The sequence below is a fragment of the Engystomops pustulosus genome, chromosome 2 (genome assembly GCF_040894005.1).
Source record: "Engystomops pustulosus chromosome 2, aEngPut4.maternal, whole genome shotgun sequence".
Lineage (NCBI taxonomy): Eukaryota > Metazoa > Chordata > Amphibia > Anura > Leptodactylidae > Engystomops > Engystomops pustulosus.
This window is the reverse complement of record NC_092412.1, coordinates 10,307,115-10,329,356: the sequence shown is the minus strand read 5'-3', so window position 1 is coordinate 10,329,356 and position 22,242 is coordinate 10,307,115. Positions and strand designations below refer to the sequence as shown.

At 47.6% G+C, this 22,242-nt stretch overlaps 2 protein-coding genes across 4 annotated transcripts in view; one reads left to right on the top strand and one right to left on the bottom strand.

The window, feature by feature from the left end:
- Window positions 1-18,946, bottom strand: part of LOC140119830 (uncharacterized) — a 34,501-nt gene extending 15,555 nt beyond the window's left edge. For 2 of the 3 annotated variants that reach the window (XM_072139242.1, XM_072139244.1), the window contains exon 1: window positions 10,219-10,328. The gene's annotated coding sequence lies outside the window, so the exon portion shown is untranslated. Of the gene's footprint in view, window positions 1-10,218; window positions 10,329-18,883 lie in introns of those variants that run through there. The other variant, XM_072139243.1, reaches the window with a different exon arrangement.
- Window positions 18,947-19,021: 75 nt separating this feature from the next.
- LOC140116883 (uncharacterized) overlaps window positions 19,022-22,242 on the top strand; it is a 38,067-nt gene continuing 34,846 nt past the window's right edge. Inside the window, exons 1-2 of the mRNA XM_072133317.1 lie at window positions 19,022-19,106; window positions 19,512-20,610. Coding sequence (XP_071989418.1) covers window positions 20,203-20,610 — 408 coding nt within the window. The 5' untranslated portion in view covers window positions 19,022-19,106; window positions 19,512-20,202. The remainder of the gene's footprint in view (window positions 19,107-19,511; window positions 20,611-22,242) is intronic.

The following is a 22,242-nucleotide window of genomic DNA, read 5'->3' as shown; positions in this document are numbered from 1 at the left end:
CATATTACATAGCTGAGCCAAGATAAGCAGGTACATTTTAAGCGAAAGATGGCGAGAGACCTTTTACAAACTGATGTATGCAGCGATATATGCCTTTGACCTACCGGAGTCTGAATCCCATCCTGATAGGATAACTAAATGCCCGAAATGTGATGTACCACTGGTGGACCTCTACCATGCTATTTGGACCTGTCCTAACTTACAGGCATTCTGGAAAGAAATCCGGGACCAAATAGACAGAGCATACTCAGTTATACTCCCATTAAATGCGTTAAGTATTCTATTCCATTCGGTCATTCCCGAGGGGGAAGAGGGAGACAAAGGGGATCCGCTACCACCACTGGTACACATCACGTTGCTGGTAGCAAAAAGATGCCTGCTGAATCACTGGCTGGAGAGATCGATACCCGACTGGGCGGAAGTGCTGGCCCAAATGAAAACATACCTAGAGGTAGACAGAATAGAAACAGAGCGGCTGGGGAACAAACGCACTAAATCATTCTTCCGTAAGTGGCGAACATTCATTGTGACATATCTCTCGACTGACGAAATTATGAAACTAATGACCAAGTTATTTCAAACTGAATGGTACCACACGGAAAACCTCAAAGGGACCCTGGGGCGCTTGGAAGTGACACTGGACATACACTGACGTAACAGAAAAGGGAAGTGCCGGAAAGGATATGACTACACTCGCTACAATCGCTGTCAGGCACGTAACCCACATCCATGAAAGGTCGGGATGTCTTCTGATGTTAAATGTTTATGTATTTTATGCTTTTTCTGATGTAAACATATCATACTTTGAATTGCTTACATGTAATTGTTAACAGTGGAAGTTAAACCACAAGGGCACTAGTTGTGCTCGGCTGTAATACTAAATGGAATGGGAAGCCGTTACGGTTAAACCATGGTCTTTAATGTGCCAAACCAAGATGACCGCTAGTAAACACGCTGGTACATAGATGTGAAACCTGGATATGTAATGTGAAATGTACATATAACCTGTCATCACATTTTGACCAAATAAAGCCTTTAAAAAAAAAAAAAAGGAGAGGCCTAAAGGGTCCAATAGAATTTACTATTGCACCTACACGTCTTACTCACATAGTATAGCCCCCTACATAATGATCCGCACCTGAACTGGTGCCTCTGAAACTATTCAAATGTGATCCAAAATTACCCCTCAAATTGAAGGGAAAAAGCGGCACCAATAAAGTACACAAATAGTAATCATAAAATACCAAAATCTTTATTAATTCCAAGATACATAATAAAATTAGCGAATCCATGAAAACAAATGGTGGCCTCAATGTTGAGAATGTCCACAAGATACAGTACAGTGATAGATGGTACCACATAGAGACAGAAAGGGCGGTCTAGAACCGGACAAAGTGGAGATAGTGTATAAGTATATGCAATATATGATGGAAGAGGCAATCAGAGGACTGAACTCTATAAATGCTGTCTTATGTATGCATTGTATGCTCAGCATAGAGAAGGTCACAAGATTAGCAGCTAGTCGTAGCTCTTTCTGTCCCACCTGGATCCCAGTGTATATCCATCAACGTCCATGCCAGGGCCTAAACTTCCACTTAACCAGAAGTGGTAAGAGCGGACACCCCTTGTGGGGTACGGTAGGGTTAGATTAAAGCCAGACTATCTGCTAAGATTTTAGATAGGATTTTTAAATCTAGATTTATGAGGGAGATGGGTTGGTATGATGAGGGATTCTCCGGATCTTTTCCCTCCTTAAGCAGAAGTTTAATGTGGGCTGTATTCATATGCTGTGGAAGCGGTGCTCTGCCTATCAGCCTCATAGCTTTGTAATACTCGCTGGAGTAGCCATCTGGCTCAGGGGCTTTTCCATTGGCCAGGTTCTTAAATGTGACCTGTAATTTCTCTGCCGTAATCGGGGCATTTAAACTCATTCGATATAGAGGGAAGGGTCAGACGAAGCTTCTACCATTGACGTCTCACATGTGGTGTCCTAATATAGGACTTGATAATACTCCCTAAGGATCTAATTTATGGCCGCTGGATCAACTGCCACTCCCCCTCCCGGTTGTTGTTTCCTGAAGATGTGAATTGGGTAATTGGCCTTTTGCTAGGTTAGGACTTGTCATCAAACTTGTGGAGTTCCTGCTACAAAACTATAAAAACGCTTGTGTCTTTCCGCCCATATATTGAATTCCTCCTGGGCCTGGGTCCAGTCTGACTTGTTCGCCTGACTTGTCTGACCTTCGCACTAGCCTGTTTAAATTGTATGTAACCACCCTTGTCAGGAAGAGAGAAAGTAATAATTAAAGGCGTGATCGCATGGAATATAGTAACTGCTTCTAAGCTTAGGTGTGGAGTACCACTCCTTCTCACTCTTAAGGACTTCCTTTGATCCTTCTCCGCTCCTGATTTGTTATTCAGTTGTTTCTTATTACACTGGGCATCACCTCCTTGCTCTTATACTCCCCCATCCTCCATTTCCACCTTGCCACTGGGATCTTGCTAGTAGCCACTTGGTGTGGTTCCCCCTAGCTCTTCAGCCTATCCATCCTTGAACCTTCTCTTCATCCCATAGAACATTAGCTGCCAAATTAGGCCATAACTGAGTAGAACAAAACTTAATTAACTATCAAAATGTCCATTTCGTCAACCTTTGCAAGAGAGATGAGAATAAAAAAAACAGGTAGGTACGACCTGGTATTAATGTCCATCTCTCTCCGATTATCTCTCCCTGAACTGTGACAGTTGTTAAATAATATATATCTACAATACTCATTAGTATAACAGTTAAAGTAATAGCCATATACGCGCTGCTGACATATACCATCTATATTAGTAAGGGATGAGCTACTCTACATTACATCAAGCCTAAATATATAGGAAGACCATAAATAGGAACACATAGCATCTACCACTACAAGATACACCTCTACCTTTACTATATATGACAGACAGAAAATGTCATGGCGGCTGGTACGGAGAGGCTGGGATGGGGAGACTAGAACAACTAGGCTAGGACAGCTGAACTCTCATTTCATTGCTGAAACTCTTGTGCTCTCACGTCTTGGACATCTCTCACAGACATATGAAAGACACGCACACACACGCACACAACAGGTGGATAAAGATATATGAAGAGCTACTGGAGAAGATGGAAACCTCCCGCCGATCACAAAAACATATTTTTAAGGAAAGATTGACCGACATGGACACGTGACTGATAACCTACGTATTTTGTATTCTGCAAGCTAGATGAGGGCAATAAAGGACACTTTTTATAAGTATTACCCTGAGTCCTTCTGGTGTCACCTGAGTGACGTATTTTGAGAATTAGCATTTTGACACCATAAAACATAGTTATCTGTATCAAATTACATTTAACAATACATAGAACAACAGTGCTCTCCATCATGTTGTTACCTTTGCGGTGACAGTGGGGAGGCAGATCTGCATCCGCACCTCTCTTCCTTTGTGTGGCTTTGCCTCCTCCTGACCTTGCCCATATCTGGTCAAAGAGTCCTCTGAGACAGTATCTAAAAAGTCCACTGCTACCTGTGGGTCATCAAGGATGTGTTGTGTCCAATCACAAGTCATGATGTGCAGTTGCACCGTGTAGGCTAATTGGAATCATATGCCTTTTGAGGTCAGTGTTGTGCCCAGTGGAGCAAATAGTTTGCGCTTCTTGGTGACCACAAAGTAATCAGCAAACAACAATATGGTTTTTGATGTATAGTGGTGTTTATAATTCCTGAATTACGCCGACAAGGAAGAGCTGATGAGTGCATACAGAAGTAGTCGGTCTTCTGTATGCACTCATCAGCTCTTCCTTTTCAGCGTAATTCAGGAATTTGGCTCTAGCTGGCCACAGTCTCTGTGGCGGTGTTCCTTCATTGCCAGCTACAGCAGTGAAATTGGGCCTATACAATGTGCTCATTCTACCGTGGTCCTATGTCTTAGGCCCACGGCCTTTGGGAGGTCTTCTTCAAAAATAGTTATACTCCTACAGGATCGATTTTTGAGATCCTATATCCTCCCTAATAGCCCCGCTGTCATGCGGTCGAGTTCTTGGCGGTAGGAGGAACGATCCTGTCTCGTGACCTCCAATGCTCTAGCCTGGGTCTCCACCTGGGTCAGTCAGACCCCTTGTGTTTAGACTGTCCCTTTAATCTCAGTGAGCAAGGTTTGCAGAACCTCCATCACCGTATGCACCAAATCCAGTGCTAGACACTTCACGAGTCAGTCGTTAGTAGTCCCCCTAACACCAGTGGTGTTAAACGCGGCTCTGCTAGGTCTGGCTGACTAAGTGGCTTGGGGTGGATTCTGTTCGGCCACTGATGTTTGTTCTTGGGCTTCTGATGGTGCCATCTTGGGAGGAGAGCACTGTGTCTCAAGGTGCACCAGTGCCCCTATTTGTCCTCCAGGACCTCCGCGACAAAGTGACTCACATGACCGTGCTCCTGCGATGGCTCCTGCGCACCAATGTCTACACATTTAAAGGGCCACTGCACCGCTAATTGGTGCTGCCACCTGCTACTTTAATAAATAGCCAGCCTTTTGAATAAGATTGTTCCTTACATCCGTTTGTTTGAAATCCTGTTGTGACCTTGGTTCCGTTCCTGATTATGCTTCTCGCTGCCAGCTCTGACCTCGATCCTGTGCTGCCTGTCTCGACCTCCTGTCCGTCTCAACCACGATTCTGCCTCACAACTCTGTGCCTCGCTTGGCCACCACCGCGAGCAAATTCGTGTCTGTAGAGCGACCTGGTGGTAACCCTCCGCAGCAAGTCCAACATGCTTTGCGGCGGGCTCTGGTGAAAACCGGGTGCCACTTAGACTCCGCTCACAGGTGTTGGCTTACATCATCACTTGCGATGGTACAGTGGGTCTACTACCCCTGATCCTGACAGCAAGGTGGTGCCGCACCCAATATCGTACGGATCTACTACAACAAAGTCACCATGAAATGGTTAGTGGCTTATAAAATTTGGTCAAAATGTAACCAAGAACCTCGAGTTAGTTTTATTAATGTAGCTGAACGGCCATAGATCATTATAAAACGTGTGGATACGTGGTCCAGTCCTTTTTTTTTCTCCTTGTTTGGTTTCTTTGGTTTAGTCTCATGTATAGTTATGGCAACGTAAGGTGGACAGTCTAAGCTTGGCTATAGATAGTGTACACATTAACTGGATGGAGAGCTCCTTCCGGAAGATACCGCCATCCTTCCAGAGCAAGTTTGATGGACAACAGCTCTCTGTCCCCAATCAAATAATTTCTCTCAGCTGGAGAAAAGGTCTTGGAAAAGAAGCCGCACGTGAAAGTTCGGCTCTTGGGCCCTTTCTTGGTGAGCACTGCTCTAGCTCCTACAGAGGACGCATCCACCTCAAGATGAAAGTGTTTGTTCGTATCAGGCCTAGTGAGTACGGGAGCAAAAGCGGACTTCAACTTGGAGAAGGCTTCTTCAGCTGTAGGAGACCAGGCACGTGGATTGGCACCCTTCTTGGTGAGTGCCATGATGGGAGACACCAGAGTGGAGAAATGCGGAATAAACTGCCGTCAATAGTTCTCAAAACCCAGGAACCTCTGTATGGCTTGGAGACCTTCTGGGCGTGGCCACTGTAGAACTGCAGACAGTTTCGCAGGATTGATCTGGAGACCTCTGTCGGAAATTATATAACCGAGGAATGGTAAGTTGTGCTGGTGAAACTGGCATTTTTCCAGCTTGGCGTAGAGATGATTGGCAAAAAGTTGACCAAGAACTTGATGTATGCGTGTCTGGTGGGATTAAAGGTCTGGAGAGTCACCAAGATGTCATCTACATAGACCACAACACACGTATATAGAAGGTCCCGGAAAAAGTCATTAGCAAATTCCTGAAAGACAGCAGGGGCATTACTAAATATTCAAAATGCCCGTCACGGGTATTAAACATCGTCTTCCATTCGTCATCCTTGCGAATCTGGATGAGATTGTAAGCTTGGAGAACACCCTGGAACCGCGCAGGTGATCAAATAGTTTTGTAATCAACGGCAAGGGGTAGTGGTTTTTAACCCTGATCTTGTTCAACCCACGATATACTGGGACTTAAGGAGCCGTCCTTCTTGGTGACAAAGAAGAAATCTGCGCCAGCATGAGAGGAGGTCTTGCGTTTGAAACCCCTCTGCAGGTTCTCCTTGATGTATTCAGAGCAGGTTCGGGAACAGAAAGCGGATATACACGACCTCTGGGAAGAGTGGCACCTGGAAGGAGATCACGGGGCAATCATAAGGACGATGCCGTGGCAAAGTCTCAGCTTGTTTCTTAGAAAAAACATCTGCTTAGAGGTCAGGACCGGAAGTGCTGCCACCATTCATCGAGATTGACATTCAGGACCCCAACGCAGGATCTCACCAGACTTCCAATTGAGGACCGGAGCATGGAGTTGATGCTAAGGAAGACCCAGAAGAAGAGCTGATGTGGAGCGAGGCAGAACATAGAAGGACAGTCTTTTTTGGTGTAGGACTCCAACTTGAAGACGTATGGGTTCTGTGCGGTACGGACCAGAAAGAAGATGTCTTCTTACTGAAGAGATGACTAGGGTGACTTGAGGGGAACCACCGGAATGTGATGCCGAGAGACCAAAGTTCCCTGCCGTCCAGAGTCCCAGGAATGCAGAGACTTGCAGGGGAGCGTGAGTACCGACACCGAGGAGCACTGGAACAGTCAGGCGTGGAGAAGTTGAATTCACACCTACGGACGCTTCTCCTAGAAGCCCTAGGTGCTGGCGTTTCCTGGACGTTGGGGATGGACTGGACAAGTCTCGATCAGGTGCTTGGGACTGGCACAGTACAGGCAGAGGTTTTCTTGAAACAATCTGGAATGTTCCCCAGGCGTGAGTTGGGCTCTGTCAACCTGCATAGGTTCACCTGCAGACTGTGCGACCGGAGGCTGGAGCGGCTTTTGGTAGACAACTGAGGCAGTCTTTCTATGTAGTCAGGTCCAGCCCAAGGTGATGCTCCAAGTGGCATAAACACCAATTTAGACCAGTTTACTAGCAAGTCGGAAAAGACTCAGAATTAATTAATAGGAGAGATGGTGTAGGGCAATGAGGAGAGGGCGTGTGATAAAAATAGAACCATGTTGTCCACGTACAGACCCAATTGATCCTCCCTCGCCCCTATAGTGATGCCTTGGTACTCTACATACTGCCGGAGCTTTATTGCTGATGTCTATATTGCCAGGGCAAATAAGAGAGGGGAAAGCAGGCATCCCTGATGGGTGACCCTGTAGAGGGTAAAGCAGGGTGATAACTCTACGTTAACTAATAGTCTACTTATGGGGAGGCATATCGGATCTCTATTCATTTACAAAATTTTGGGCCAAAGCCGAACCTCTATAGACTTAAGAATGCCCAGTTGGTTGTGATTTTTAGCTCTTCCCGATTTTGAATTATGGGCTGCAATGTGCTCAGGACCGCTAATAGTCCTCTATGTTTGAGGACTGATTGCTGATAAACTGGCTCCAAACACACAGAAATACTAAACCCTAAGGACAGAGATTCAACTTCTGTGGAGACTACAGAAACTTCTTTCTGGAACCTTGGAGGCTCCTGATAAGATTCTGGTGGTGTAACCACCATGAGGAGATTGTCAGACACTGACTACTGTCTAGAGAGGACTTACCCTGTCCCATCCCTGTACAAATGGTATGGGGCCCACAATATGATTGAATGGAGGCCGTCATAAGCCCCGAAAGGAACATGGCCGAACGTGCATTTTTTTAATTCTAAATAAAAAACGGATGACTTTTTTCTGATTTATGGTCATCCAAGCTTTTCCAGTGTCACGCACACCTGGACGCGCACACCAAGGCCCCCAGCCACGCAAAGTTGTGACCGCAGCCTGGCCGCCAGCCGTGCAGAACAGTGACCGCACCCTGGCCGCCAACCACGCTGAGAAGTGACCAGACCCCGGGCGCCAGCCACGCAGAGCAGTGACCGCGCCCTGGCCGCCAGTCACGCAGAGCAGTGACAGCATTCTGGCCACCAGTCACGCAGAACAGTGACCGCACCCTGGCTGCCAGTCACGCAGAGCAGTGACCGCACCCTGGCCGCCAGTCACGCAGAGTAGTGACCGCACCCTGGCCGCCAGTCACGCAGAATAGTGTCCGCACCCTGGCCGCCAGTCACACAGAATAGTGACCCCACCCTGGCCGCCAGTCACGCAGAGTAGTGACCGCACCCTGGCCGCCAGTCACGCAGAGTAGTGACCGCACCCTGGCCGCCAGTCACGCAGAGTAGTGTCCGCACCCTGGCCGCCAGTCACGCAGAATAGTGTCCGCACCCTGGCCGCCAGTCACGCAGAGTAGTTACCGCACCCTGGTCGCCTGTTACGCAGAGCAGGTGGAAGATGCTGAATGCAGATGTGTGAGGCCCCGGCAGCATCTGTCCCCCTGCACCTCGTACACCAGATACAGGAGCCGCTTCTATATAATGTCACATCCAATTATCTGCTCAGACAAGAAGAATTACAGGACCTCACATTGTAATCTCCATCTACATCCAGATTCCTCCCTGTCCTGGAGACCCCCAGAGGATAAGAGACCAAGGATGTGGACAAGTTCTGTCCAACTGCCGACACCAGAGAGCGCAGGGACTACAACCCCCACCATCCCACTAATTATTCAACCCTGCGGCATATGCTGGGAGTTGTAGTCCCTCCATATGGGCTGTTAAAGATGACCATAAGGGTGTTTGGATACAAGAGGCTTTAACCGTCCCTGTCCCCGTTGTAAGGTGATTTTCACATTAAATGAGTCTTTGTTCCCAGCGCTGGAATGGAGGGAGTAACACAGAAAAGACAAACTGTCCTTACTGAAGATTAACTCAAGACAAGATGTTTATTTTTTGCCACTGAGACCCTTTTATAGAAAATCACTTTGCATAGGGCGGGCAAGTACACAAGCGGACAATACTATTGGGTGGTTTGCCCCCGGAAATGCAACACTATTGGATGCAAACACACAAAGGAACCATTGGCTGTCTTCAAACAAACAAAATGCCAGGTGCTCCCCTGAATACCGTCCCCTAGCGCTAAGTCTGTGGGGCTCATATACTAAGGGCTCAGCGGCCGCACTTTCATTGGGTTTCCCGACTTTTTCCGTTTTGTGCCGAATTCCGCTGGGATTTTGGCGCGCGCGATCGGATTTTGACGCGCCGGCTTGAACGCAACAGAAATCGGGGGCTTGGCCGTCGAACAACCCGACGGATTCGGAAAAAATGTGGAATTTAAAAAATGAAGTGCGTTGCAAAATCATGCACTCTAATGCACCAGGAAGAAGATGGAGAACTCCGGCGGACCTCAGCGCAACAGTGACACCTGTAGGAAGTTGGAAGCACGAGCTTGCAGAATCGCCTGAAGACCCGAATCCTCCTCGAAGAACGCGCCGTTGGATTGTGACAGGACCGGGTAAGTAAATGTGCCCCATTGTGTTTTCTACCTTACTTTGTTCTAATAGAAACTCCACCCAAACTTTAGTTTTCACGAGACAAGTTCTGTGATATGAATGCGGAGTCTTTTAAACGGCTGACAGTACGCAACATGGCGTCCAAGACCAGTGCGATATCCTTAAGAGGTGTGTGTGCTCCTGGAGCATGCTGGGAGTTGTAGTCCCTCCATATAGTGTGTGTGCTCCTGGAGCATGCTGGGAGTTGTAGTCCATCCATATAGTTTGTGTGCTCCTGGAGCATGCTGGGAGTTGTAGTCCCTCCATATAGTTTGTGTGCTCCTGGAGAATGCTGGGAGTTGTGGTCCCTCCATATAGTGTGTGTGCTCCTGGAGCATGCTGGGAGTTGTAGTCCCTCCATATAGTGTGTGTGCTCCTGGAGCATGCTGGGAGTTGTAGTCCCTCATAGTGTGTGTGCTCCTGGAGCATGCTGGGAGTTGTGGTCCCTCCATATAGTGTGTGTGCTCCTGGAGCATGCTGGGAGTTGTAGTCCCTCATAGTGTGTGTGCTCCTGGAGCATGCTGGGAGTTGTGGTCCCTCCATATAGTGTGTGTGCTCCTGGAGCATGCTGGGAGTTGTAGTCCCTCCATATAGTGTGTGTGCTCCTGGAGCATGCTGGGAGTTGTAGTCCCTCATAGTGTGTGTGCTCCTGGAGCATGCTGGGAGTTGTAGTCCCTCCATATAGTGTGCGCGCTCCTGAAGCATGCAGGGAGTTGTAGTCCCTCCTCTGGTCACTTACCTCTTCTCTCCTCAGTGTAGGACACTCTACCTCATATAGGTCCTCCTGCTCACTATCCACTAGTCATGTGACCCGGGGAGTGTGATGTCACTGAAGGGGCGGGGCTCCCGAAGGACAGGAAGCAGCAGTGTGTATAGAGGAGAAGGGGAGGACAGAGACTTACATGTATCTACACTTATACTGTATACAGAGACATATATATACATCCCACACCTATACTGTATACAGAGACATATATATACACCCCACACCTATACTGTATACAGAGACATATATATACACCCCACACCTATACTGTATACAGAGACATATATATACACCCCACACCTATACTGTATACGGAGACATATATATATACAGCTACATACATAGTCATATATACACCCCACACCTATACTGTATACAGAGACATATATATACAGCTACATACATAGTCATATATACACCCCACACCTATACTGTATACAGAGATATGTATATACAGCGACATACATAGTCATATATACATCCCACACCTATACTCTATACGGACATATATATACAGTTACATACATAGTCATATATACACCCCGCACCTACACTGTATACAGAGACATATATATACAGCTACATACATAGTCATATATACACCCCACACCTATACTGTATACAGAGACATATATATATACAGCTACATACATAGTCATATATACACCCCACACATATACTGTATGCAGAGACATATATATACAGCTATATACATAGTCATATATACACCCCACACCTATACTGTATACAGAGACATATATATTCAGCTACATACATAGTCATATATACATCCCACACCTATACTCTATACAGACATATATATACAGTTACATACATAGTCATATATACACCCCACACCTATACTGTATACAGATATATATATATATATATATATACAGCTACATATATAGTCATATATGACCAATGAAATCAGAGGCACGAGAGAGGGCATCAGCCTTGACGTACTTCCCAGTAGGACGGAAGTGAATCAAGAAGCTAAAACGTGAAAAGAAGAGCGACCAGTGGGCTTGCCGCGGGTTGAGGCGCTAAGCAGTCTGGAGATAAAATAGATCCTTATGATCTGTATACACGCAGACTGGATGGTGAGCTCTTTCCAGAAGATAACGCTATTCTTTCAGAGCAAGTTTAATGGGCAGTAGTTCTCGGTGTCAAGGGTGCTCCCGCGACCCATATCTTGCATGCCCGCCAGTGCCCCTGATTCTGGACCCTTGGCCGTGTGCGCGTGTCCCCTTCTCCGAGGGCGTGTGCATGCTGGCTTTAGAAAATTGAAAGGGCCAGTGCAGTGTTAATTGGCACTGACCATTTCTCAGAATTTTAAATCAATCCGCTACTCCCTGCACACCCTGCCGGGTCATTGTGCCTTGTGCCTTAGAGAAAGCTTTGTCTCATGCCCTGCGCTGATATTGGGATTTCCCATTGTGACCCCAGTTCCATTCCTGACTACGCTCCTCCGCCGCCTGCCTTGACCTACTGCTACGTCCCCGACTCTGATCCTGTGCTGCCTGTCCTGACCTCCTGCCTGTCCCCGACCATGAGTTTGCCTGCCAATTTTGTAATACGCCTTGGCCGCCATCGCGGACAAAGTCGCACCTGTAGAACGACCTGGTGGTACCACGCTGCAAGAAGTCCAACCTGCTTTGCAGCGGGTTTTGATGACAACCGGGTACCACTTAGACTCCCACTTAGGTCCCAGGTGTCGGCTTACGTCATCACCCGCAGTGGTCCAGAGGATCCACTACCCCTGATCCGGACACTCTGTCTCCTATGGAGTAGATCCTCTCTGCAGAGGAGAAAGTCTTAGAGCAAAACCCGTAAGAGCGAGTTCAGCCTTTGGGGCCTTTCTGGGTGAGCACCGCCCCAGCTCCTACTGAAGAGGCATCAACTTCCAAGTGGAAAGGCTTCTCTGTATCAGGCCATGTTAAAACTAGGGTTGAGGCAAAGGCTTTAATTTACAGAAGCCTTCTTCAGCCGCTGTAGACCAGAGTTCAGGATTAGAGCCCTTCTTGGTGAGCGCCACAATGGGAGACACAAGAGTTGTGAAATGCGAGATAAACTGCCGGTAGTAATTTGAAAAGCCCAGGAATCTCTGGATTATACGGAGTCCTACAGGGCGTGGCCATTGAAGAACTGCAGATAACTTACAAGATACATCTGTAAACCCCCTGTTAAAGATAATTTATCCAAGGAAGGGAAGACTCTTCTGATGGAACTGGCATTTCTCAAGTTTGGCATAGAGCTGATTGGCTCTTAAACAACTGAGGACTTGGCGTATGTGGGACCAATGGGACTCAAGGTCCGTAGAGAATACCAGAATATCATCAAGATGGGCCACGACACAGGTGTATAGCAAATCTCTGAAGATGTCGTTGATGATTTCCTGAAAGAAGAGTCCAAATGGCCTAACCAGGTACTCAAAATGTCCATCGCAAGTATTAAAGGCAGTCTTCCACTCATCACCTTCGTAGATACAAATGAGGTTATAGGCCCCACAGAGGTCCAGTTTGGAGAAGACCTTGGCTCCACGTAGGTTCAGTGATTAACTAGCCTAACTTGCTCATCAGTGGCCCACCACAGATCGTGAAAAAGAGAGGTCTGACCGACCGCTCGTCGCTCCATGAAAGTAATGAAGCTGATAGCCGCGCATGACCGTTTTGCTCCATTGATCTCTATGAAGCTGACGGAGATCCGCGATGCTCGGCAAATTCCGTCAGCTCCATAGAGATTAATGGAGCAAAACGGTCATGTGCGGCCATCTGCGGGAGTCTTAGCAATGACCCTATCCCCTGTCTTTGTGGGAAAACCCTTTTAATGGTAACCTTATTAAGACCGCAATAGTCTATACATGGACGGAGTGACCCATCTTTTTTGGTCACAAAGAAGAAGCCGGGACCGGCTGAAGAAGAAGATTTACATATGAACCTTCTCTTCAAGTTCTCTTAGATGTAGGCTGACATTGCTGCAGTTTCAGGTACAGACAGTCGGTACACCTGTCCCAAGGAGGAGAAGTGCCCGGCAGCAGGTGGCAAAGTCTCTGCTTGCTTCTTAGAAAAGAAGCAGGAAGACTCTCTAGAGGCTTGGAAACCACAGATGAGACCATGACATGTACTAAATGAGGAACCACTATATAGCAAGACTGTCAATCTGGTCCCCAAAGAAGAATCTCCCCCATCTTCCAGTTAAGCACCGATGCATGGAGCTGCAACCACGGAAGATTCAACAGGAGGGACCGGACCAGATTGTGGAGGATTTGGCCACTGATAGAGGAGATAACTAAGGGCTTCTCAAGATGGACCACAGGGAAATGATGGCAGGAGACCAGAGCAGCATCCACGAAGTTTCCAGCAAAACCAGAGTCCTAGGAGGCAGAAATCTGGAACTGGCTACCTGTGCCAGAGCTGAGCAGAACGGGAATGTTCAGACGTGGAGAAGCTTTGCTTTCACCTAGGGACGCTTCTCCCAAGGTGAAGGCAAAGCTTCTCCACGTCTGAATATTCCCGTTCTGCTTCTCCCGGATGTGGAGGACTGACAGGACAAGTCCCAAGAAAGTGCTCTCGGACTGGCACAATAAAAACAGAGGTTCTCCTGCCTTTGTCTAGAATGCTTGTGGGAAGACAGATAAGCTCTATCCACTTGCATGGGCTCCTCTGCAGCAAGACTGCAGCCAGGCGGGGCAAACGTCGGGTCCGGACTTGTGGTTGTTCCAGACGTTGCTCCTCAGCATGCTCAGTAAATCGTATGTCAATCTGAGTGGCCAGAGAGATGCGATCACTCAGCGTAGACTGCAGGTCCCGTGCAGACAGGGCATCTTTGATCTGACCAGACAGTCCTTTTTTAAATGTAGCAAGCAAGGCCGTCTCATTCCAATCCAGCTCGGAGACTAACCTTGACGCAGGTTCAGCAGTGCGGTCTCACAGGAAAAATGTCCGGGCAGTTTCCTCAAAGACGGACCGCAAATCAGTGAGGAATGTGGAGAGAGTAGCTGTGACCGGATCGTTCCTGCCCCAGAGGGGAGTAGCCCATGCCAGGGCTTTCCCAGAAAGAATGATCATCACAAAAGCCACCTCGGCATCCCTTTGATTTGTAGGGACCACTGGGTAATGAAGCCCCTGTATAACAAGGCCTCACTGTTATATTTGGAGGGAAAGGAAACACGCAGCCTGGACTCAGGAGTTGACACTGCAGTCGTAATACCAGGTGGTACCAGAGGTACTGGATGCTGGTGGTTAGTAGACATCAATTGCTGCATGGTGGCAGTCAGTTGTGCAATCTGTTTAAACTGCTGGACCACGATGTTGGTAAGATCAGCCAGTTCAGGTAGCGGAACCTTGGCCGGATCCATGGGCAGATATTACTGTCAGGCTCCAGGAGAAGTGGACCCACTGGACTGCTGCAGATGATGATGTAAGCTGACACCTGGGACTGGGATCTAAGTGGTATATGGTTTTAAACGGAGCCCGCTGCAAAGCGGGTTGGACTTCCTGCGGCATGGTACCACCAGGTCGTTCCACACATGCGATTTTGTCTGGGGTGGCAGCCAAGGTGAGGTACAGTGACGTTGAGCAGAATCATAGTCTGGAGCATGCAGGAGGTCAGGACGGGCAGCACAGGATTGGATGGTCAGGACGGCAGGTATGTAGCAATAGATCACGTCAGGCTACAGAGGAGTGTAGATGTCACGGGTGCTCCCGCAATCCCTGTCTTGGATCACGGGCGCACCCGTGTCCCTCCATGTGCTCCCTATCCAGTTGCAGCTCCAGACTGACCTTTCCTGGCTCCTGCTCCCCAGTAGACTGCCTTGCGTGTGCTTCTCCGCCTCCTAGGACGCCTGCGCCGGCTGCTGGAAATTTAACGGGCCAGCGCACCCCTGATTGGTGCGTTGGCTGAACACCTCCTCCTTATAATCCAGCACCTCCCTTCCTGCCCCTCTGGATCTTTGAGTGCTATTGCCAAAGAGAAAGCTTCCCAGTGCCTACGTTTCTGTGTCTTCCTGTTCCTGCATTCCTGTTCTTGCATTCCAGTTTCTGCATTCCAGCTCCTGCATCCCTGTTTTCCCTGTGCTGGTGGTTCTGTACCTGCACCTGCACCAGCAAGAAAATCCCGCTTTGCGGCGGGCTCTGGTGAAGAGCAGGTGCCATTTAGACTCTGGTTCCAGGTGTCGGCTAGTACCATCTCCCGCGGTGGTCCACTGACCCTGAACCCTGAAAGTAGTGAGGAATGGAACCGGGGTCACAACGGGAAATCACAATAACAGCGCAGGGCTTGAGACAAAGCTTTCTCTGAGGCACTAGGCACGAAGCTCCGGCAGAGGACACAGGAAGGGGCAAAGAATTTATCAGGGAAGGCGGCCAGCCAGAGCCAATTATTGGCGTGGGAGCCGCTGAGACTGCCACTGGAGCCGGGAGAGGTAAGTTACCTTCAAGGCTGGAACCAGAGGCAACGGGAGGAACACAGGTGCGCCTGTGACCCAGGATATGGGTTGCAGGGGCACCCGTGCCCGTGACAACAGTGAGTAAACCCTGACAGGCTGAAGCCCATTCTTCTTTTGTATATATGACTCTTTTGGATTTTTCTCCCAGTCGGGCTGCACCCATTATTCCAAAAAAGCCAGAGACTCTCCTCCGTTTGTTCATAAGCCTGAGACATTGCTAGACTTCTCCCCAGTGGTGCTAGGAAAGCACCCCTCCATGCTGATAGCAGAACAACCATTACTGCTTCAAAAGACTGTGTCCTTCACATCTAGAGGAGATCCTTTGTAAATATTTGTGTTTTTCCTTCACCAAGGACTGTGCCCAGAGGATGGACTCTTTGTACTAGAGACTTATAGTCAATTCTCTTTAACCCTTTAAGGACGCACCCATTTTGGAGCTTAAGGCTCAGTCCCATTTTTTGTATTCTGACTTGTGTCGCTTTATATGGTTATAACTTTTGAACACTGTTACTTATCAAAGCGATTCTGAGACTGTTTTTTCCTCACATGTTCTACTTCGTTTTAGTGGTAAATTTTGGCTGATAAGTTTTGTGTTTATTTACAAAAAAATAAGAAAAAATGATGAATTTTTTGAAAAATTTGCCATTTTCGAAATTCGAAATCATTGCGTTTTCAGGCAGATAGATTTACCACCTAAATAAATTGCTGAATAACACTTCCCATTTGTCTACTTTACATTTTCATCATTTTTGAAATGTCTGGATAATTTATTTTGATGTCACGCGGCTTACAAATAGATTATCGATTTTCCGTATTTTCAGAATTTACGATTTTGGGGATAAATACAGTTTTAAATGAAAATTTACATATTTAGCATTAAAACCCCCCCTATATAACCAACCCATTTTCAAATCTGCACCTCTCAAGCTATCAGAAACATTTTTTACGAAGATTGTTAACCCCTTCAGATCTTCATAGTAATTACATCAAAATGGAGGGGAAATTTAGAATGGTCAAATTTTGTCGGTTTACCGTTCATTTAGCCCTAAAATTTCCAAAAGATAAAAAGAGAAAACCCATCTTACAATTTGTTCTATAATTTCTCCCGAGTACAGAGACCCCCCACATGTGGCTGTGACTTGTTTTATGGGCGCACAGCGAGGTGCAGGAGGGAAGGAGTGCCCTGCAGCTGCCAGGATTTTAGTTTCCTCATTAGCCCTTTTTTGTAGGCTATAAAATTTTCGCTTTTTTGTTATTGGGGCCATGTGACAACATTCCTTTTGCTGGACGAGATGCTTTTTCCATTGTTACCATTTTGGCGTTGGTATCCCCTATTGTTCATCAATTCTGTACTGGATTATTAACTTTTTTTTTTTTTGTGTTCACCATTTAGTCTAATAATCATGTTATCTTTATTCTATGGGTCTATGCGATTACAGGGATACCAGACATGAATATTTTTTACTATATGTTTTACTAAATTTGCCAAATAAAACCCTAATGTGGGGGGAAAGCTATCATTTTTGCATCGCCGTCTTCCAAGTGGCATAACATTGTTAATTTTTTGGCTACGGAGCTGGTTTATGGCTTTTTTTTTGTGGGACATGTTGTACTTTGCAACAGTATCAATCTGGAGTACATATGTTTTTTTATTGCATTTTTTGTCGGATTCAATAGGTAAAAATCATAATTTTTGACGGGTTTTTAAAGTTTTTTTTTTTCAACGGCGTCATGGTACGGGTTCAATACTTAATTTTATTCAACGGATTGTTACGGACACGGTGATACTATATATGTGGGGTTTGTTTGTATTGCAGGGTATTAGCAGTGTCAGCCTATGGACATGCATAGGCTGACACTGTGCCTTAAGATGATATCACAGACGCCATCTTAAAGGCACTGCCTTCAGGCATCTCTGGGGTCCCGATTGGACCCCAGAGATGCCATAGCATTGATCTCCGCTCCCGAAAACGGCACGGGGGTGCCGATCGTGGGGGAAAGACCCCCGGAAGGCATGTTAAATGCTGCGGTCCCTATACCAAGCACCGTGACCACAGCGTGTCCAAGGTCAGCCACTCTGGTATTCTGCGCCCCGGCTGCCTCAAGGCCCCCAAAAAAGGCTAGGGGATGTTGCAAATCCTACTAGCAGCAGCAGCATCCTCAGGGTGGAGCTGTCCACCTTGGGTACAGAAATTTTGATGCATGATGCTACTGCAACACAGGGATTATGCACTAGCTCTGTAATAGTGTTCCACTGGCACACTGTTGCAGATCATAAGCAATGAGAGGACCTGGAGTCTTAAATAGACTCCAGGAAGTCATGGAGACAGTCCCGATGACGTTCAGTAGTGGGATATATATTTTAATAAACACGATTGATTCTAGCAATGACAGTGGCTATTACCTCTTGGTGTTGCCTGTTCTGTGCAGCAAACACCCAGGCACAGATTTATCAGTGATGCCAGTTTCTGACTACGCCACCTCCTCCGCCGGCTGATTGGGCAGTGTAGTTTCTAAAAGCATATTCCAGCAGCTGGATCTAGGTCCTGGAGATAGTACACCTACACCTCGCTCATTTACAAATACTTATCATATTGTTTGGCCCCTTAAAGGTCAGAGGTGAAGCCTCCTCGTCCTCTGCCACCCTGCAGGTCACAGACTTGAAGCCCTTCCCCAGGACATACTAGAGATGGAGTCACAGCTCATAGATCTCCATTATTACGAAGTACAGAAACCAGTGGCAGTGTGTGGAGGGGGCTCCTGGATATAGGCAGCAGAGGGAGATTTACCATCAGACTTAGGCCTCATGCACACTACAGAATGGTCTTTGCTGTTCTGTACATCCGGCTCTGTTCTGGCCGTAAGGGCTCATTCAGCGGTGACATCATTGCCTCTGACCATGTGACCAGCCTCATTTACATAATAAAGAAAAGATAATTTTACAATAATTAATGTATGAACTGACTAGATAAAGGCTGTGATGGATCCTTGTGAGCTGCTCCATCAGGTAGTAGTGACAGGACTAGTGACAGAGACCTGATGACAGGTGTGCTTTAAATGAAAGCTGAACTGATTGATTGCTATGGGCAACTAGAACAGTTTCCCTCAAACACATCCCCCCCACTCTCCATCACTGCTTCATCTTCTTTCAGCAGAACCTCCTCCTGCACTGATCCAATACTCCATTACATCATCACAGCTCCTTCCACCTTCTCTTCTCCTCCGCTACTTCCTGTCCTCCCGTAGGCCCCGCCCCTCAGTGACATCACACTCCCCGGGTCACATGATTAGTAGATAGTTAGCCGGAGCCCCGCCCCTACAGTGACATCACACTCCAGGGTCACATGACTAGTGGATAGTGAGCAGGAGACGTGCGTGAGGTAGAGAGTGTCCTGCACTGAGTAGAGAAGAGGTAAGTGACCAGAGGAGAGACTACAGCTCCCAGCATGCTCCAGGAGCACACACACTATATGGAGGGACTACACCTCCCAGCATGCTCCAGGAGCACACACACTAAATGGAGGGACTACAGCTCCCAGCATGCTCCAGGAGCACACACACTATATGGAGGGACTACACCTCCCAGCATGCTCCAGGAGCACACACACTATATGGAGGAACTACAACCCCCAGCATGCTCCAGGAGCACACACACTATATGGAGGGACTACAACTCCCAGCATGCTCCAAGAGCACACACATTGTACAGGTTCTGGTGATAATTGTGGAGTCTTATGGCTGAGTTCACACCGTGCAGTTTCCTCCTCAGTCAGTGATCTCCCAGCGTAATGAATCTTCTCCCTTTGATCCCTTATAGATCACGTGTCCTTCATAAGACGATGATCCTTTCCATCAGTGACCCAGAAGAGATGGACAACCAACAGCAGAAGAGCAAGAAGATCCTGGAGCTCACCCTGGAGATGATCTCCTTGATAACCGGAGAGGTGAGAGTCTCCCAGGACACGGCTCTTATCTCTAGGAATAACAGCGGGAAATGACTGGAGAGGTGAAGGATTCTTAGGATCTATGTAGTGATCAGTGTCTCCCCATACACAGGATTACACAGTAGTGAAGAAGTCGTCTGGTGAGTGTGTGACCCCCCGTGTGTCAGGAGGATGGACCCAGAGCCCCATCACCGAGCCTCCACCTCATTCACTGATACATGAGCAGAAGATCCTAGAACTTACCTCCAGGATCACTGAGCTGCTGAGCGGAGAGGTGAGCGCTGCCGGGAATGCTGGGACATTGTACAATAACACAAGGGAGGGGTCTGGGTGATGACTGTGTCATTGTGGGTGTCAGGTTCCTATAAGGTGTCAGGACATCGCTGTCTATTTCTCCATGGAGGAGTGGGAGTATATAGAAGGACACAAGGACCAGTACAAGGACATCATGATGGAGGACCACCAGCCCCTCACATCACCAGGTAAGAGGAGACCTTCCTGATTATAGAGGACAGAGCAGGTGTGAGGTCACCTCCTCCATCATCTCATCATCACATATAGACAATGTATCAGTCACTGTGTATATTTCCTATAGATGGATCCAGTCAGAGAAATCCACCAGAGAGATGTCCCAGTCCTGGAGATTCCCGGGATATTACACAGGATCCAGAGAGATGTCCCAGTCCTGGAGATTCCCGGGATATTAGAGAGGAACCAGAGAGATTCCCCAGTCCTGAAGATTCCCGAGATATTAAAGAGGAACCAGAGAGATGTCCCAGTCCTGATGATCTCCCAGATATCAAAGAGGAACCAGAGAGATGTCCCAGTCCTGGAGATTCCCAAGATGTCGGAGAGGAACCGGAGAGATGTCCCAGTCCCGAAGATTCCCGAGATTGTCCACAGGTTCCAGAGAGATGTCCCATTCCTCTACATTTCCCTGTTGTGCAAGAGAATGTCCCACTGGATCATCAGGTAGATGGAGCTGAGATTCCTGTAAATCCTCTATAAATGGTTATAATGGAGCTACTTACTTTCTCCAGTAGGGTGGAGGGTCAATGGCACACACACTACAGGTGACACGCAAAGCCGTCCCTGTGGCCACGTGCACTGTCGCCAAGCAAACTCTGCTACTAGATATTATCTATGGGAGCGATGGAACTAGATGCTGCTCCATAGATGTTACTGCAGAGTTGCTGCGCCTGGACAGGGAGCGCTCAAAGTATCTGTCGAACCCATGGAAGCCAATGGAGAGTTGCAGCACATGCGCAGTAATTCTGCATTCGGCCGTGAGGAGGCAGCAGTTAGATACAGCTGCTAAAACATACCTAGTACGGGGGCCATTTGTGACAAACCAATGGTACACGTCCAAATATTTAACATATATGTAAATGATATTTATGAAGAGATAATTTACACCACTAAACTAGCAGTCTCCACCTATAGGCTTCATTTACATGGTGCTCTTGACTTGCCTTCTAAGCTTGGCCTGATCGCATCCGTTTAATTCCATTCTACATGTGTATTACTTGTAAAGAATGCAAAAACAAGTGGGGACATTTATCAGAAGTGTCTAAGAGCAGATCTACTGGCAACCAATCAGACAGGGGGCATCCTCTAGACCTAGAGGAGAGGAGGTTCTACCATCACCATAGACAGGGGGCATCCTCTACACCTAGAGGAGAGGAGATCCTACCATCACCATAGACAGGGGACATCCTCTACACCTAGAGGAGAGGAGGTTCTACCATCACCATAGACAGGGGGCATCCTCTACACCTAGATGAGAGGAGGTTCTACCATCACCATAGACAGGGGGCAACCCCACACCTAGAGGAGAGGAGGTTCCACCATCACCATAGACAGGGAGCATCCTCTACACCTGGAGGAGAGGAGGTTCTACCATCACCATAGACAGGGGGTGTCCTCTACACCTAGAGGAGAGGAGGTTCTACCATCACCATAGACAGGGGACATCCTCTACACCTAGAGGAGAGGAGGCTCTACCGTCACCATAGACAGGGGATATCCTCTACACCTAGAGGAGAGGAGCTTCTACCATCACCATAGACAGGGGGCATCTTCTACACCTAGAGGAGAGGAGCTTCTACCATCACTATAGACAGGGGGCATCCTCTACACCTAGAGGAGAGGAGGTTCTACCATAGATGGTGCATCCTCTACACCTAGAGGAGAGGAGCTTCTACCATCACCATAGACAGAAGGCATCCTCTACACCTAGAGGAGAGGAGCTTCTACCATCACCATAGACAGGGGACATCCTCTACACCTAGCGGAGAGGAGCTTATACCATCACCATAGACAGGGGACATCCTCTACACCTAGCAGAGAGCAGCTTCTACCATCACCATAGACAGGGGACATTCTCTACACCTAGAGGAGCTTCTACCATCACCATAGACAGGGGACATTCTCTACACCTAGAGGAGCTTCTACCATCACCATAGACAGGGGACATCCTCTACACCTAGCGGAGAGGAGCTTCTACCATCACCATAGACAGGGGACATCCTCTACACCTAGAGGAGAAGAGGTTCTGCCATCGCCATAGACGGAACATCCTCTACACCTAGACGAGAGGAGGTT